At 36.8% G+C, this 19662-nt stretch overlaps 1 protein-coding gene across 2 annotated transcripts in view; it reads right to left on the bottom strand.

The window, feature by feature from the left end:
• The window catches only part of PIP4P2 (phosphatidylinositol-4,5-bisphosphate 4-phosphatase 2), an 89452-nt gene that overhangs the window by 19636 nt on the left and 50154 nt on the right, over window positions 1–19662 (bottom strand). For both annotated transcript variants that reach the window (XM_022584816.2, XM_089898935.1), the window contains exon 5: window positions 9083–9135. In XM_022584816.2, the coding sequence (XP_022440524.1) occupies window positions 9083–9135 (53 nt within the window). The remainder of the gene's footprint in view (window positions 1–9082; window positions 9136–19662) is intronic.

Raw genomic sequence — 19662 nt, 5'->3', positions numbered from 1 at the left:
GATTTACAAAAAACAAAAAGAAGAGAACATAAGCATAATACAAAAGAAAAGCATCAAGCTACAAAAGTAAAAACAAAAAGAAAAAGAAAGGAATAAAGAAGAAATATGAAATCAATGGGAAAACAAGGTTTAAAATGGCAATAAATACATATCTATCAAGAAGTACCTTAAAAATCAATGCACTCAATGCTGCAATCAAACGACACAGAGTGGCAGATTGGATAAAAAAAAACAAGAGCCTATGATATGCTGCCTACAAGAGACTCACTTTAGGGCAAAGGACACAATAGATTGAAAGTGAGGGGATGGAAAAAGATATTTCATGCAAACCGAAATGACAAGAAAGCGGGGGTCACAATACTTACACTAAATAGAATTTAAAACAAAGCCATAAAGAAACATGAAGAAGGACATATATAATGATAAAAGGACCACTACAAGGAGAGGATTTTATACTCATCAACATATATGTACCTAATACAGGATCACCCAAATACATAAAACAAATACTAACAGACATAAAGGGAGAAATTGACAGGAATACAATAATAGCAGGAGACTTTAACACCCCAGTCACATCAATGCACAGATCTTCCAGACAGAGAATCAATAAGGCAACAGAGAAAATAGATGATACAATAGAACAGTTAGACTTAATTGATATTTTCAGGACATGACATCCAAAAAAAACAAGTGCACATGTAACATTCTCAAGGATTGATCGCATATTAGGGCCAAAACAAGCCTCAACAAATTTAAGAGTATAGAAATAATCTCAAGCATCTTTTCTGACTACAAAGGCATGAAACTAGAAATTAACCACAGAAAAAGAAATGAGAAGAAAATGATTACATGGAGACTAAACAACATGCTACTAAAAAACAAATGGGTCAATGATGACATCAAAGATGAAATTTAAACAAAATACCTATATAGTACTACCATATGACCCAGCAATCTCACTACTGGACATATTCCCAAAGAAAACCATAATTCAAACAGACACATGAACCCCAATAATCATTGCAACACTATTTACAATAGCCAGGACATGGAAGCAACCTAAATGACCATCAACAGAGGAATGGATAAAGAAGATGTGGTACATATATACAATGGAATATTACTCAGCCATGAAAAGGAACAAAGCTGGATAATTTGTAGACATGTGGATGGACCTAGAGTAGAGTAAGTCAGAAGGAGAAAAACAAATATTGTATATTAATGCACATATGTGGAATCTATAAAAATGGTATAGATGATCTTATTTGCAAAGCAGAAATAGAGACATAGACATAGAGAACAAATGTATGGATACCAAGGGGGAAAGAGGAGGTTGGGGGGAATTGGGAGATTGGGATTGACATATATACAGTATTGATACTATGTATAAAATAGATAACTAATGAGAACCTACTGTATAGCTCAGGGAACTCTACTCAATGCTCTGTGGTGACCTAAAGGGGAAGGAAATCCAAAAAATAGGGGATATATGTATAGCTGATTCACTTTGTTATACAGTAGAAACTAATACAACATTGTAAAGTAACTATACTCCAATAAAAAATAATTTAAAAATAAGTAAAAAATAAAAAAAAACCTTCAGACAAATGATGATGAAAACACAACCATACAAAACCTATCAGATACAGCAAAAGCAGTTATCAGAGGGAAGTTCATAGAGATACAGGCCTTCCTCAGAAAACAAGAAAAATCTCAAATAAACAACCTAACATATCACTTAAAATAATTAGAAAAAGAACAAACAAAATCTAGAGTCAGCAGAAGAAAGGAAATAATAAAGATCAGAGAGGAAATAAACAAAACAGAGATTAAAAAAATAGAAAAATTAATAAAACCAGGAGCTGATTCTTTGAAAGGGTAAACAAGACTGACAAACCTCTGGCCAGTCTCACCAAGAAGAAGAGAGAATACAAATAAACAAAATAAGAAACGAAAAAGGAGACATAAAAACTGATACCACAGAAATACAAAAAACCATAAGGGAATACTATGAACAATTATATGTCAACAAATTCGAAGACCTAGAAGAAATGAACATTCTTCTAGAAACATATAGCCCACCAAAACTGAAAGAAGAAATAGATGATTTGAACAGACCAGTCACTAGAACTGAAATAGAATCTGGAATTTAAAAACTCCCTACAAACCAAAGTCCAGAACCAGGTGGCTTCACAGGTGAATTCTACCAAACATACAAAGAACTTATACCGATCCTTCTCAAACTCTTCCGAAAAGCTAAAGAGGAAGGAACACTCTGAAGGACATTCTATGAAGCCACAATCACCCTGATACCAAAACAAGACAAAGACACCATGAAAAAAGAAAATTACAGGCCAATATCTTTGATGAATATAGATGCAAAAATTCTCAACGAAATATTAGCAAACCAAATCCAGCCACACATAAAAAAGATGATAAACAACGACCAAGTGGGATTCATCCCAAGTTCACAAGGATGGTTCAACATACGCAAATCAATGTAATATACCACATAAACAAAAGAAAGGACAAAAACCACATGATCATATCAATAGATACAGAAAAAGCATTTGGCAAAATTCAACATCCATTCATGATAAACATTCTTACCAAAGTGGGTACAGAGGTGACATATCTCAAAATAGTAAAAGCTATTCATGACAAACCCACAGCCAACATAAAATGAAATGGTGAAAAGTTGAAAGGCTTCTTGCTAAAATCTGGAACAAGACAAGGATGCCACTCTCACCACTTCTCTTCAACATAGTATTAGAAGTCCTAGCAACAGCAATCAGACAAGAAAAAGAAATAAAACATATCCAAATTGGAAGAGAAGAGGTAAAACTGTCATTATATGCAGATGATATGATTCTATGTATAGAAAATGCTAAAGACTCCACACAAAAACTACTAGAACTGATAAACGAATTCAGAGAGATATCAGAATATAAGATTAACATACAGAAATCAGTTGCATTTCTTTATGCCAACAATGAAATATCAGAAAGGGAATGTAAAAAAACAATACCTTTTAAAATCACAACCCAAAAAATAAATACTTAGGAATAAACCTCACCAAGGATGTGAAGGACTTACATGCTGAGAAGTATAAAACATTAATAAAGGAAACTGAAGGTGATTCAAAGAAATGGAAAGCAATCAACAGATTTAATGTGATCCCTTTCAAATTACCTATGACCTTTTTCACAGAACTAGAACAAATAATCCTAAAATTCATATGGAACCATAAAAGACCCAGAATTGCCAAAGCAATCCTGAAGAAAATGAACAAAGCTCGAAGCACGACCATCCCAGACTTTAAGCAATACTACAAAGCTACAGTAATCAAAACAGCATGATATTGGCACAAAAACAGACATATGGAACAATGGAACAGAATAGACAGCCCAGAAATAAACCTACAGGCAATTAATCTTCAACTAAGGAGTCAAGAATATACAATAGGAAAAAGTCTCTTCAGCAAGGGGTGTTGGGAAAGTTGGACGGCTGCATGTAAATCAATGAAGTTAGAACATGCCCTTACACCGTACACAAAAATAAACTCAAAATGGCTTAAATTCTTAAACATAAGACATGACACCATAAAACTCCTAGAAGAAAGCATAGGCAAAACATTCTCTGACGTAAATGGTACAAATGTTTTCTTAGGTCAATCTCCCAAGGCAATAGAAATAAAAACAAAAATAAACAAATGAAATGTAATCAAACTAACAAGCTTTTGCACAATAAAGTAAACCATAAACAAAACAAAGAGACAACTTACAGAATGGGAGAAAATATTTGCAAACGATGTGACTGACAGGGCCTTAATTTCCAAAATATACAAACAGCTCATACAACTCAACAACAAAAAAGCAAACCCAATTGAAAAATGGGGAGAAGACCGAAAGAGGCCTTTCTCCACAGAAGACATACAGATGGCCAATAGGCACATGTAAAGATGCTCAACATTATTAGAGAAATGCAAATCAAAACTACAATGAGGTACCACCTCACATCAGTCAGAATGGCCATCATTAAAAAGTCTACAAGTAACAAATGCTGGATAGGGTGTGGAGAAAAGGGAACCCTCCTACACTGTTGGTGGGAATGTAATTTGGTGGAGCCACTTTGGAAAACATTATGGAGTTTCCTCAGAAAACTAAAAATAGAACTACCATATGATCCAGCAATCCCACTCCTGGCATATATCCTGACAAAACTCTATGTCAAAAAGATATATGCACGTCTATGTTCATAGCAGCACTATTCACAATAGCCAAGACATGGAAACAACCTAAATGTACATTGACAGATGAATCGATAAAGAAGATGTGGTACAGGGACTTTCCTGGTGGTCCAGTGGTTAAGAATCCACCTTCCAATGAAGGGGACACAGGTTCAATCCCTGGTCGGGGAACTAAGATCCCACATGCTGCAAAGCACTCTAGAGCCTGCGCACCACAACTAAGACCCGACACAACCTAATAAATAAATATTTAAAAAAAAAAAAAAAGATGTGGTACATATATACAATGGAATACTGCTCAGCCATAGAAAAGAATGAAATAATGCCATTTGCAGCAACATGGATGCAACTAGGGATTATCATATTAAGTGAAGTATATAAGAAAGAGAAAGACAAATACCATATGATATCACTTATATGTGGAATCTAAAATATGACATAAATGAACCTATCTATGAAACAGAAACAGAATCAGGGACATAGGGAATAGACTGGTGGTTGCCAAGTGGGGAGAGGGTTGGACTGGGAGTTTGGATTAGCAGATGCAAACTGATATATATAGAATGGATAAACAGCAAGGTCCTACTGTATAGCACAGAGAACTATATTCGATATCTTGGGATAAACCATAATGAAAAAGAATATGAAAAAGAATGTATATATATATATATATATGTATAACTGAATCACTTTGCTGTACAGCAGTAATAACAACATTGTAATTTGACTAAACTTCAATTAAAAATAAATTTAAAAAATAAAATTTGCAATTGGGACATGAATTTTGTCAGAGCAAATTTCAGTGGCCTAGTGGGGACTGATAATAATTCTACTTTACTCCTGGAGAAGTGTGGTACCATGATGAACTAAAGAGATATGCCTTGAAAGGAAGAGACATGCATCCCTCTAAGAAGAAATAAAGTGAGCATAGATATAAAAAATTGTTTAGAGGTAGGAAGTGTGAAGATGAGGGAGTTCACAGATAGCCTTAAACATCTGAGAGAGACAGGAAGAAGGCAACTCATTTGCTGAGATAGAGAAGAGGGTATGAGGGATGGGGGTTTAAGAGGAACAGAAAATATCTGGAGATAACCACTTTGAGGAATGGGGGAGAGAGTTAATCAAGGACACTTAAATAGGGAATATCAAGCAAGGGTTTAGCTGAAATGTAAAGCTCTACATTTGTAAAGAGCTAATCAACATAGAATTTTTTCAGCTCTCAGTTGTCTTGGTAAAGGAAGGAAGAAGCCATGGCCATATTGATGCAAGATTGGTGGTTTGAAAAGCAGGTAGATGGATCTGAATTTCAAGGGATGATGATCTAGCCAATCTAGAAAACCTAAGAGTCTCTTTATACCTACATTCAAAATGAGCTTATCATCTCTCTGCTGGACACAGTTCTTCTAGATCTTTCATTCCCTATCTTAGTGAATGGTTCTACAGCCTCTCAGATACAAGGTCATTCTTGACCCCAATCTCTCTCTTGTCCCTTCACATTAAACCCTATCTATTCCATTTCCTTCATAGCACACCTATACTTTGACTCCTCTGTACCTCTATACCTTTGCACAGGTTGCTCCTTCTACAAGGAACCATTGGCCCTTTTTTTCATATCACTCCAAGTCATCTTTAACATCCCTCCTTCCTGGAAGCTTTCATTCACATTCCCTTTCCCTCCAGTCTGGATTAGGGGCCCTTCAGAGCAGAGCATGCTGGGTATACCCTTCCAAAGCGCTTAAAACTTTATTGTAATGGTCTATTCTCTTCCGTATACCCACAAGACTAAGTCCCTTGAAGGCAAGGTTATATCTTTATTTTGAGCACCTAGTACCTAGCACAGGACGTTGAATTAATGAATAATGATAAAAGAAAGCACTAAACAGAAAAATAAAAGGATAACTTCTGAGAATGAGTCTGCTATTGATTAAAATGACTGGAAGAGATCCCCAAAGTACCTCAGTGATGTAGGAGAAATGATATTCATTGATAATTATCATGAATTAAATCATCATGTCTACTAATCTTAAGTCCATTAAAACATCTTCATGGAAATATCATCCAAGTTGTCATTTCAGAATGCTAGGACTACATCTCCTGCCCAGCAGTAGCTACAAGCTGCCCAATTGAAAGAGAGACCACACCTTCAGCTACAACAGCCTCAGTGATTGCATGAGTAAAAAACAGTGAGATAAAAAATGCTTCTTGGTCTCTGGAGCCCTGGGGGAAGGTATTACCCACTTGTTTTGTGAGATATAAAAATAACATGCTAGTTTCATAGCAATGATTTAGTAACTTTTATAACTTAAAAATAATTTTAGGACATTTGCTATTTGAGTTTAAAGAAATAAAAATCTCAGAATCTTACTTCAACAGATGACTCATCAGTTTTTTAAGAAAAACATTCAAAAAGAAAAGAAATCTAGATATGACCCATGAGTGTTCATGTAATAACAGCATCTTTGCTCAAATAAGTAATGCATGCCCTAGGTCCTCCCAAGCTCAGCATGTGATTCCAATTCTACACACATTCCTCTAAGAATGATATTTAAGCTGATTTATTTCATGTGAATTTGAAAGCAAGTTGTTCCTTAAGTAATTGATAAATTCTTCTCCACATTAATACAGTCTTGTGATACCTTAACCAATGGTAGAATATCTAGACATTCAATACTTCTTTATTATTAGCAAAATATTGCCATTGTTCTAAAATAATTAGCCAACCAAGCAAATCACTTGAGCAAAATCCTTACCCTTTCTAGCAGTTCCTCATCTATAAAATGAGGATAATAATTCTTGCTATCCAGGATTTTTGTAAAGATTACAGCTAGTATATATGTGTACACAAAGCAACAATCACTGTGCTTAGCACACAATCTGCTAATCATTAGAAGTTTTTTATTTTCTAAAAGATTTTTAAAATCTAATTTAATGTTCTTCATAAAGATATATGCAATTTAATTGTCTTCATTTTTGTGAAAACACAGATAACATACAGAAATATGGATTATTCACACACACGTGTATTTGGTATGTCCCTGAAGTATATATTTTTCTGTGCACTTATTTTGGGTTATCCACTTTGCTTCTCCATGTACAGACTTGTCCTGGATTCAGCTAAGTTAAGCATTCATATGATTAATTTCACAAATAAATAAAAAAGGAAATATCTGTTCCTTTGAAGCTAGAAATGTGCTGTAAAGAAGTTATTCCCACAGGATTATATTTAGTTGGAATCAGATCTAGCACAAATAAATGGCGATATTTTGTTACATATATTCTACCTCTCAGACACTTTTTAATTCTTTCCTCCTATAAACCACTCTTAGGATTATTTTACTCTCAAAATAGATATAGTATTTATATTATTCTAAGGATCACAAAAATGTACTATGAGCTGATATTTTTTATTTTAAATATTAATTATCAAAACATTCCAGTCTAATTTCCTTTGCTTACTTTCCACACATGTAAGTGGAAAACAGTAATTTTTGAATTAAAATTTCATTATCAAAATAGATGCTGTGGGAGCTTCCCTGGTGGCGCAGTGGTTGAGAGTCCGCCTGCCGATGCAGGGGACATGGGTTCATGCCCCAGTCCGGGAAGATCTCACATGCCGCAGAGCGGCTGGGCCCATGAGCCATGGCCACTGAGCCTGCGCGTCCAGAGCCTGTTTTCCCCAACAGGAGAGGCCACAACAGTGAGAGGCCCGTGTACCACAAGCAAAAAAAAAATAGATGCTGTGCAGAAAAGAGTATAGCAGGCCTAACACTGCTATCCTTAGACAAGTTGGCTTGTAAGGTAAGCCCTTGGCTGACACCTGGGAACGTAGATTTCAAAAAAGTTCTAACTATTCCCTTACTGATAAGAGTGGGTTGCTATACCTAAATTACTTGTACAACCAATATGGCTTATGCCAAATACCTGCTTTCCTTCTGGGAATATGGAATTGTGGCATGCGCTATGCAGCAGGTGCCTATGTGACCAGCTCCAATTAGACCTAATAAGCTTCTCTGGTCAAAAACATTTCACATATGTTGTAACAATTCATTGCTGGAGGAATGAAGTCCTGTTATGACTCCACTGGGAGAGGACTCTTAGAAGCTTGCTCCTTGTTTCCTCCAGATTTTGCCCCAAATGCCTTTTACTTTTGCTGATTTTGTTTTGCATACTTTCACCATAAAGCTGTGAGTATAACTGTATACTAAGTCCTATTAGTTCTCCTAGAAAGTCAAAATATCTTAGGGTGACTTGGGGGTCTCCCAACATAGATGGCATAAAATGTCTTTAATCAAAATGTCTTCTAGTTTCTCCCATTTTTATATTGCCTTTTGTTATTTTCCTTAGGTACACCATTTAGGAATACAGAGAAATTGACTGAAGAGAGATAAATAATTATAAAAACTTTGCCATCCAACTTCCTAATTATAAACCCCCCAAAATCTTGGCTTTTTCTCCAAGATTACAGTCCAATTTTTTTATACAGTCCATTTTAAAAATATAAATTTTAGATTATTTGCAACAGATTATAACCACTTAGCACATTTGAAAATCATTACCAGGTTACTGATAATTTTAGTAATTTTCACTTTCTCTAAAGGTAATTGATTTACCTTTAGAGAATAGATAATCCCAATCATTTCAATTTCAAAATGGAATATATTAATCAGTCCAAAGACGTCTTTTTTTTAGTCTTGAAAAGCATAAACATGTTAAACATACATTCATCCCATAGTATGTCTTAAAGTCAAAATTTACTTAAGTGAGAATTCTGAACTCTTTAAATTGTTCTCAAATATTTCCCAACATTATTTCCAGTGGTACAGAACTTACATTTTTTTGCAGTGTGGGCATTTTGCCAGAGTGTTGAACCTCAGTTCCATCCACTGTAAAACAAATAAGAAGAGAGGTTGAAAACAAAAACTGAAAACTATCCAATCTGATAAGATGTTTCTTTTAGTTCAAATGTCCTCAGGGATCACAGCAGAAGCCATCAACCTTTTCATAGTTATAAGAGCTTTTCCCCTCCAACACATCTCCCCCTCCCTTAAAATAAAGGTTGGGATTCCCCTCTGAAACAGTTCCCACGATTTTTTCAACGTTCTGATGCAATCTAGGTTTGCTTTACAATGAAAACTGGATGTAATGTTGAAATTCGGGTCATTTCATTCACCTTTATGTTTCAGTCCACTGCCAGAAAATAAAAACGTATTTCATGTACCTTCAATGTTGTTTTTCCTCTAAATAGTGATGATTAGCTTTTTAAATACATGAGTATTCAGACTCATTACTAAAAATGCAACTATTCTATTTATGTAGAAAATGCACAAAGTAAATAAACTAAACAAATTAGATACAGGTAGAACTAATGTCAGGAAGCTGCTTTCTGTTCTATAGTAGCTTATTCTATGTAACAAAATACATTTCTTCTACAGACAACTTTCTTTCAATTTTCTTCCCTGTAATGTAGGTAATAAAATGGGTTACCTTCCTCACAGTATTGTTATTCAGATGCTTGAAACAGCTTACTGGTAGTAAAGTCTTTGAAAGGAGGTACAATATACATTTAAAGTAAAACTTAAAAATTAAAAAAAAATAAAGTAACTCTTTACCACAAAAAATATATTTCAAAATACCTTCCTCACCTTCCATCATTTGCTTTTCTATATATCTTCTTGTAAAGTGTATATTTCTTTTGTATAATTCCGTGTAGTACATTAGCAGTTTTATCATCAAAATAACTTTTCTTTCACTAAAATTAATTTTTGCTTAGGATTCCAGGTCACTCAGTTTTCTTCATAACTCTCAAGTTCTAGGTATAGTAGGGCTTCAAAAAGTTATGCATATTCAAATGTTTTCCACATAATAGAGGAAAACTTTCAGAAAGTATCTGTTACTTGACTATTTTTTCTTTTTAATTTTTTAATGATTAGCTTTTAAAAAAGAACAAAAATAAATCTGAGTTTGTTTGGACTTCTTTTTCTTCATTTTTATTTCAAACCTCCTGAAAGTTACTTAACCTTGAATAATCTCTCTCAGTCACAGTAGGAATATAAAGTCCCAAGGTAAATAAACTAGAAATGAAACTTTACATGAATGTTCACTCTTTTCACAATGATTATTTTTCAATATCTAGAATGTCAAACGAAGGCTACATTGTTTTTCAAGAAGCCTTAACTCTTTTATCATTTATTTTATAACAAATTAATTTATTCTTAATAGAAAAAATGCTTAAATTAATGTGCTAAACAGATTTACATAGATTTCTACAGAAATTGGCACAGAACAGTAAGAAGTGAAGAATACAGAAATCTTACTAAGTACTTTTTCATGTTTTTGAAATTAGTTTTAGGGTAGTTGTTGAACTTGTAATGTCATTTCAAATTTTATTTATAAATAACAAACAAGTTTTTCATTGTTAAGAGAAGCAAAGTGGCTGAGGAAGCAATTATGAAACCCTTAAGAGAAGAGTAAATCAAAATCCAAGCTTGAAGGCTAACACACTGGCACAGAAAATCTAGAATTTTAGACGACCAACCTATGGGAGATTATTTAGTCCAATTTTATCATTTTAGCACAGATTATATATGATAAATTCAATTATTACTAACAAACAACTAAGACTCTGTTGTATGATTAGTAAGTTATACAGCCAGTAACCTAACACATCTGGTTTTGTTGTTATCTGTAAGTACTCATTTAAATGCAGCAAACTAAAAATAGAAAAATATTTATTATTAGAAATGTTTGTCATAATCTATTTGAATGAATGCAAATACCTGTGCTTTTGAAAGGATTTACTACTATTCTCTTGTCTAAAATGCAGCCTCTGCACTCTTAAAATTTTACTGCCAAACCTTGAAGTGTCAATAGAAAAAAAATCTAATTTTTCCTGTTTTTTAATTGGATAAATTTGATATGTAACACTGTACAAATTTAATGTATATAGTCTACTACTTTGATATATATATCTTAAGAAACTTCTTTACATTCATGGAGGACTAGCTTGTATTACCTTTATTCTTCTGGAAACTTATTTTCTTTTTTTTTTTTTTTTTTTTTGTGGTACGCGGGCCTCTCACTGTTGTGGCCTCTCCCTTTGTGGAGCACAGGCTCCGGACGCACAGGCTCAGTGGCCATGGCTCACGGGCCTAGCCGCTCTGCGGCATGTGGGATCTTCCCGGACCGGGGCATGAACCCACGTCCCCTGCATCGGCAGGCGAGCTCTCAACCACTGCGCCACCAGGGAAGCCCCTGGAAAATTATTTTCTAAGCAATGTCTCCTAAAACATTGGTCTGGCTAGGCAATCCCCTCAAAATTGCTTGCACATACTAGATAAAACTTCCTCTTGGACTTTAACATTATTTATTTAACATAAGAAATTAAGTTTAATTAATTTAATTATAATAATTAAGTTATTATTTAATCATTAACATTGTTTAATTATTATTATTTTAACATATTACATAATAAAAGTGCTAAAGAATATAACTATAAAAATTCTGCTTGATTTTTTTTTTTTTTTTTTTTTTTGGCGATACGCGGGCCTCTCACTGTTGTGGCCTCTCCCCTTGCGGAGCACAGGCTCCGGACGCGCAGGCTCAGCGGCCATGGCTCACGGGCCCAGCCACTCCGTGGCATGTGGGATCTCCCGGACCGGGGCACGAACCCGTGTCCCCTGCATCGGCAGACGGACTCTCAACCACTGTTCCACCAGGGAAGCCCTCTGCTTAATTTTTTTATCCTAGCAATTCCCAATGATCCTGGAACTCTTTACTGGCATAACACTTATTATTATCCTATAAAATGAGTGTTCTAATGAATACACTTTGGAAAACACAAATCTAGCTTTTCTCAACATTATCCATGGTTCCAGCCAGGCTGTTAAATGAATACTGTGAAGTGAATTCCTAGTAAATTTAATTTTAGCATTAGAACAGTGATATTATATTACATTGTATTATGTTATTATAAATGAAGAATATTGTTGAGGACACAGTCCATTATAGTGTTGTTTTATCTTAATCCATGGGAATAATTCTCTCTTAGGTCTCAGTATTCCAGTAAAAGCTCCTATGTGAACTTTTACGAAAACTTCACAAATATCTTATAATACAGCAGTCCCCAACTTTTCTGGCACCAGGGACCGGTTTCGTGGAAGACAATTTTTCCATGGACCGGGGGGAGGGGGGGAAGGGATGGTTTCGGTATGACTCAAGCACATTATATTTATTGTGCATTTTGTTTCTATTATCATTACATTGTAATATATAATTAAATAATTATACAGCTCACCATAATGCAGAATCAGTGGAAGCCCTGAGCTTGTTTTCCTGCAAATAGATGGTCCCATCGGGGGGTGATGGGAGACAGTGACAACGGAAGTGTGTTGCTTCTGTCCAGTCTACTCTGTAATCTCGTTTTGGTTGCTGTCACTGCAGAAAACCCTGCTTCACAAAGACAGGATGTTGGAAATGGAAGCAGGCTTTTCAGTGCTTTTGTGGCAATCTCAGGATACTCTGCCTTGACTTTAATCCAGAACGTATGGAGATTTGAAGTTGTCTCAAACATACTTTTAAGGCCACCGTCATCTTCAGTCTGAAGCAGTTGATCCTCTTCTAGCATGGACAAAATTGATTCACCTGGCTTATTCACAAGTGGGTCACAGATCCATTCCTTCCTAATTCAGGGGTCTTTTCTGGTTGGGAAGTAATGCTCAAACTCTTTTGATCATTTTGAGATAGGTGATCATGCACCAGCTGGGAAAAAGAAGGCCCTGGTTCAGTCTCTTTCAAAATTTCTGCTAATGTTTGAAACATGACAAAAACCCCAATGTTCACTCATCGCCCCCATAATTCCAGTTTGGCTTTGAATGTAGCCACTTTATCTGCCAAAGTGAACACAGTTGTCATCCTCCCCTGAAGTGACAGATTGAGTTCGTTGACCAGGTTGAATATGTCACACAAGTAAGCAAGTTTTGCAACCCATTCTGTGTCACTGAAATGTGAAGCCAGTGGTGGCTTTTTCTAAAAGAAATTTCTGGAGCGGCTCTCGTAACTCAGAAACTCTGGTCAGTGATCTACGTTTAGAAAGCCATCTCACTTCTCTGTATAAGAGAAGACCTGTGTGCTCTGTGTCCATCTCCTCACAGAGCCACGCAAACAGATGTGAGTTAAGAGCATGTACTTTAATGTGGTTGATAATTTTAATCACATCCTGCAAAATGTTGTTAAATTCAGGTGATATTTTTCAGCTAGCCAGCATTTCTCTATGGATGACACAGTGTGTAGACTCACATTCAGAAGCGACCTCCTTGACCAGAGTAGTGAAACCAGAAAGCCGTCCAGTCACTGCAGCTGCTCCGTCTGCATATCCAGACACAAAATGACCAATTCAGTTTTCCTGATATGTAATCATTCAAAAACTTGAATAGTTCTACGGCTGTGGTGTTGATTGGCAACAAAATTGCACATAACATACACATCCTCCTGAAAAATATATCACACAAAAGCGAGCATTGTTGCCTTGCTGTCAACATCAGTAGACTCGTCAACCTGGGTTGCATACCACGGTGACTCATTAATTCTCTCTGACAATTGTGCCTCAATATCCTCTGCTAATTCATCTAGTTATGGTATTAGCTGAAGAGGAACACGTATCACCTTCTGAATTGCAGCCTCTCCTAAAAGTTCACGACAAACGTCCTTATCAGTAGGCAGGATCAACTCTTCACCAATAGTAAAGGGCTTCTTAGCTTTAGCAATGCGGTTAGCCACTAAGAATGATGCTCTCAATGCAGACACATTTGATGAAGTGGTGGCCTTCAATAATTGCTTCTGTTCTTCATGTTCACATTTTTTTCTTTTGAAAGACTCCAAAGACTTGTCTTTTAATGCAGGGTGCTTGGTCTCCCTGTGGTGAAGCAGTTTTGAAGGTTTCATGGCTTTGTTGGCTAGCTGGTCGCCACATATTATACAAAGCAGACTTGCAGAATGTGAATCACCTGTGGCAATGAACCTATAATTTAAGTAGGACTCTTGGTATTTTCTTTTAAATGCAGCTTTCTTTTCGTTGGCAGTCTTAGAGTCTTCTGCTGTCTAATCATTGGGTCTCTCCCCCTTTTCAAAGAAGCTCCCCAGCAACGTTTGTTTTTTACTCATTTTGGCTAGGGTTAGCTTGTGGGCTTACCAAAACTGTGACTGAGACAAGTGTGCAGCGTGGGAAAGAGGCGCAGATGGAAGTGGTAGACAAAATAACGGGCGGGCCATGCACGGACTAAAATAAGTGTAGGATTCTGACTTAAAGCCTGCCATTAGATGCAGCTGTACAACTGAAGTACATCAACTCACTTGCCACTATAATGCCTGCCACCAGATGCAGCTTAATTGTCACTTGCCACTCACTGATAGGGTTTTGATATGAGTCTGCAAGCAATTGATTTATTATGGTCTTTGTGCCATCAAACTTCTCTGCTAATGATAATCTGTATTTGCAGCCACTCCCCAGCGCTAGCATTGCTGCCTTAGCTCCACCTCAGATCATTAGGCATTAGATTCTCATAAGGAACTCGCAACCCAGATCCCTCGTGTGCGCAGTTCATAGTAGGGTTTGCACTCCTGTGAGAATCTAATGCTGCTGCTGATCTGACAGGACGCAGAACTCAGGCAGTAATGCAAGCAATGGGGAGCAGCTGTAAATACAGATGAAGCTTCTCTCGCTGGCCTGCTGCTCACCTCCTGCTGTACGGCCCAGTTCCTAACAGGCCACAGACGACTATCAGTCCGTGACCCGGGAGTTGGGGACCCCTGTTGTAATAGACTATGTTTTCCTCTTTTCATTAACCATAGAAGGCTCATAGCTAACATTCAGTAAAATTTTAACAACTGCACAGGAATAAATATTATGCGTACTTATACACTTATGCATGACTTCATCATATTTCTGTCCTATTTTTCATTCTCCCTGACCATTTCATATTTTATTTTTCAATGCTATTGGACTTTGTAATTTTTCTCAATTGCTTTTGGGCCTTGTAAGCCAAGGCTGAAACAAAGTATGGAATAAATAGATGAATTATCCTATTAGTTAAAAACTTGAAGGGCAAAGAATACTACAAAGGATATAAGATTACTTGGATCAGCATAATAACAAGGATAAGGTGAAGTTCTCAAGTCAAAATTAAGAGTTTCCAGGTCTGTTTATTTTTTATTTTTTTTGCTGTACGCAGGCCTCTCACTGTTGTGGCCTCTCCCGTTGTGGAGCACAGGTTCCGGACGCGCAGGCTCAGCAGCCATGGCTCATGGGCCCAGCCGCTCCGCGGAATGTGGGATCTTCCCGGACCGGGGCACGAACCCATGTCCCCTGCATTGGCAGGCGGACGCTCAACCACCGTGCCACCAGGGAAGCCCCAGGTCTGTTTATTTTTTGTAACACTCAGTATCTCTCATTAGTCTGAAACTCTCCAAGGTAATAGCCACCCTAAAGGTATGTACTCTGTTCTAGTCACCAAAAACTTTGTTTTCTGGGAATTTTGAAATAATCTTTAAATACCACACGTTAATCCAAAACACCCTTTCCTGCCAAAGACTTAAAGTTTTAAAATCATAATGACTATGCTAATATGATTCAGGTGCCTGCACTGAATATTAAGTAAGAAGGAGCTTACTTTTAGAAGTTCATTTCTGACTTGCAAATTACTTTAGTAATTTTCTTCTGTGGAGAAAATATCTAAATGCATAAATTTTAATAAAAGCCATGTCACACACATCTATCTAACCTCTCAACTTGGATCATTCTCTAGAATTCACTTCCAGATGATTTCAAAAACTTAAATATAAACCTTTGTAAGAGTTGTCTTTAATTTTACTTTTTTCCTCATTCCCTCATCTATACTAATATCAGTATAGCCAATTCTTTCTCAAATTCTTTATGCTATTCATGACTATCATCATCACTTTTCTGAATAATAAAACCTAAATATCTGGTCTTGTGTTTCTTCAGGCTTGCCCATATGCAATCTATTATAGACATAGCATCAATACACACAAAATTAATTATAAAGCCCTGCTTTAGCTTTCCATTACTCTTAGGATAATCTCACTTCCTCTAGGCTAGATGCTTCCGTATGTACACTAAGAACACTCCGTATTTCTCTGCTTTAGCCTAACTAGATTTCATATAATTATTGTTTTAATTGTCTTTCTCCTATTAGACTGGAAAAATCCCATAAGGGCAGGGACTTCCTGTTTCCCCAGCATGTAGCCCAGTGTCTGGTACACACTCAATATATATGTTTGAAAAAATGAAATCGGCTCACTTACAATGTGTCTTATAAGGACTATCCATGCCAAGGATTTGGAATATAAAACATAACTGGGCAAAAATGCAAATGCAAGGTAATTGTGGAAGGGAACTCACTGAAGTAAGCTGAAAAAATCTATTTTGAAGAGTTTTAAATATTTCAAATGAAATATGCTTGCATATAAGAAAGAAAAAGAGAGTAAATATATTTTATTTATATTTAAATTAGTCGATTAATTCATATATATCAATACTTACAGAGGGAGTAATCGTAAATCAATAGTGATTTCTTTTTTTAACATCTAAATATTTTCCTTTTATTTATTTATTTTTAAACATCTTTATTCGAGTATAATTGCTTTACAATGGTACGTTAGTTTCTGCCTTATAACAAAGTGAATTAGCTATACATATACATATATCACCATACCTCCTCCATCTTGTGTCTCCCTCCCACCCTCCCTATCCCACCTCTCTAGTTGGTCACAAAGCACTGAGCTAATCTCCCTGTCCTGTGTGGCTGCTTCCCACTAGCTATCTATTTTACATTTGGTAGTGTATATATGTCCATGCCACTCTCTTTGTCCCAGCTTACCCTTCCCACTCCCTGTGTCCTCAAGTCCACTCTCTATGTCTGCGCCTTTCTTCCTGTCCTGTCCCTAGGTTCTTCACAATCAATTTTTTTTTTTAGAGTCTATATATATATGTGTTAGCATACGGTATTAGTTTTTCTCTTTCTGACTTACTTCACTCTGTATGACAGACTCTAGGTCCATCCACCTCACTACAAATAACTCAATTTCATTTCTTTTTATGGCTGAGCAATATTCCTCTGTATATATGTGCTACATCTTCTTTATCCATTCATCTGTTGATGGACACTTAGGTTGCTTCCACGTCCTGGCTATTGTAAATAGTGCTGCAATGAACATTGTGGTACATGACTCTTTTTGAATTATGGTTTTCTCAGGGTATATGCCAAGTAGTGGAATTTCTGGGTCGTATGGTAGTTCTATTTTTAGTTTTTTAAGGAACCTCTATACTGTTCTCCATAGTGGCTGTATCAATTTATATTCCCACCAATAGTGCAAGAGGGTTCCCTTTTCTCCACACCCTCTCCAGCATTTATTGTTTGTAGGTTTTTTTGTTTGTTTGTTTGTTTTTTTGCGGGACGCGGGCTTCTCACTGTTGTGGCCTTTCCCGTTGCGGAACACAGGCTCCAGACGCGCAGGCTCAGTGGCCATGGCTCACGGGCCTAGCCGCTCCGCGGCACGTGGGATCTTCCCGGACCAGGGCATGAACCCGTGTCCCCTGCATCGGCAGGCGGACTCTCAACCACTGCACCACCAGGGAAGCCCCTGTTTGTAGGTTTTTTATGATGGCCATTCTGACTGGTGTTAGGTGATACCTCACTGTAGTTTTGATTTGCATTTCTCTAATGATTACTGACATTGAGCATCCTATCATGTGTTTGTTGGCCATCTGTATGTCTTCTTTGGAGAAATGTCTGTTTAGGTCTTCTGCCCATTTTTGGATTGGGTTGTTTGTTTTTTTGATATTGAGCTGCATGAGCTGCTTGTAAATTTTGGAGATTAATCCTTTGTCAGTTGCTTCATTTGTAAATATTTTTCCCATTCTGAGGGTTGTCTTTTCATCTTGTTTATGTTTTCCTTTGCTGTGCAAAAGCATTTAAGTTTCATTAGGTCCCATTTGTTTATTTTTGTTTTTATTTCCATTTCTCTAAGAGGTAGGTCAAAAAGGAACTTGCGGGCTTCCCTGGTGGAGCAGTGGTTGAGAGTCCGCCTGCTGACGCAGGGGACACAGGTGCGTGCCCCGGTCCGGGAAGATCCCACATGCCGGGGAGCGGCTGGGCCCGTGAGCCATGGCCGCTGAGCCTGCGCGTCTGGAGCCTGTGTTTCGCAACGGGAAAGGCCACAACAGTGAGAGGCCCACGTAGCCCCCAAAAAATGGACCTTGCTCTGATTTATGTCATAGAGTGTTCTGCCTGTGTTTTCCCGTAAGCGTTTTATAGTGTCTGGCCTTACATTTAGGTCTTAAATTCATTATGAGTTTATTTTTGTGAATGTTGTTTAGGAGTGTTCTAATTTCATTCTCTTACATGTACCTGTCCAGTTTTTCCAGCCCCACTTATTGAAGAGGCCATCTTTTCTCCATCATATATTCTTGTCTCCTTATCAAAGATAAGGTAACCATATGTGCGTGGGTTTATCTCTGGGCTTTCTATCCTGTTCCATTGATCTATATTTCTGTTTTTGTGCCAGTACCATACTGTCTTGATTACTGTAGCTTCAGTATAGTCTGAAGTCCAGGACCCTGATTCCTCCAGCTCCATTTTTTTCTCAAGTTTGCTTTGGCTGTTTCGGGTTTTTGTGTTTCCATACAAATTGTGAAATTTTTTGTTCTAGTTCTGTGAAAAATGCCGGTGGTAGTTTGATAGGGATTGCATTGAATCTGTATATTGCTTTGGGTGGTAGAGTCATTTTCACAATGTTGATTCTTCCAATCCAAGAATATGGTATATCTCTCCATCTGTTTGTATCATCTTTAATTTCTTTCATCAGTGTATTATAGTTTTCTGCATACAGGTCTTTTGTCTCCTTAGGTAGGTTTATTCCTAGGTATTTTATTCTCCTTTCATCACTTTAAATATATCCTGCCAGAACCTTGTGGCTTGCAGAGTTTCTGCTGAAAGATCAGCTGTTAACCTTATGGGATTCCCTTGCATGTCATTTGTTGTTTTTCCCTTGCTGCTTTTAATATTTTTTTCTTTGTATTTAACTTTTGATAGCTTGATTAACATTTGTCTTGGCGTGTTTCTCCTTGGATTTATCCTGTATGGCACTCTCTGCACTCCCTGGACTTGACTGACTATTCCATTTCCCATATTAGGGAAGTTTTCAACTATAGTCTCTTCAAATATTTTCTCAGTCCCTTTCTTTTTCTCTTTTTCCTCTGGGACCCCTATAATTCGAATGTTGGTGCATTTAATGTTGTCCCAGATGTCTCTGAGACTGTCCTCAATTCTTTTCATTCTTTTTTTCTTTGTTCTGCTCTGCAGTAGTTATTTCCACTATTTTATCTTCCAGGTCAC

The sequence above is a fragment of the Delphinapterus leucas genome, chromosome 17 (assembly GCF_059928025.1).
Source record: "Delphinapterus leucas isolate spDelLeu-1000000601 "Yukka" chromosome 17, BTC_Dleu_Yukka2, whole genome shotgun sequence".
In the NCBI taxonomy this organism is placed as follows: Eukaryota; Metazoa; Chordata; class Mammalia; order Artiodactyla; family Monodontidae; genus Delphinapterus; species Delphinapterus leucas.
Note: the sequence above shows the minus strand (reverse complement) of the source record. Positions and strands in the feature narration are given on the sequence as shown.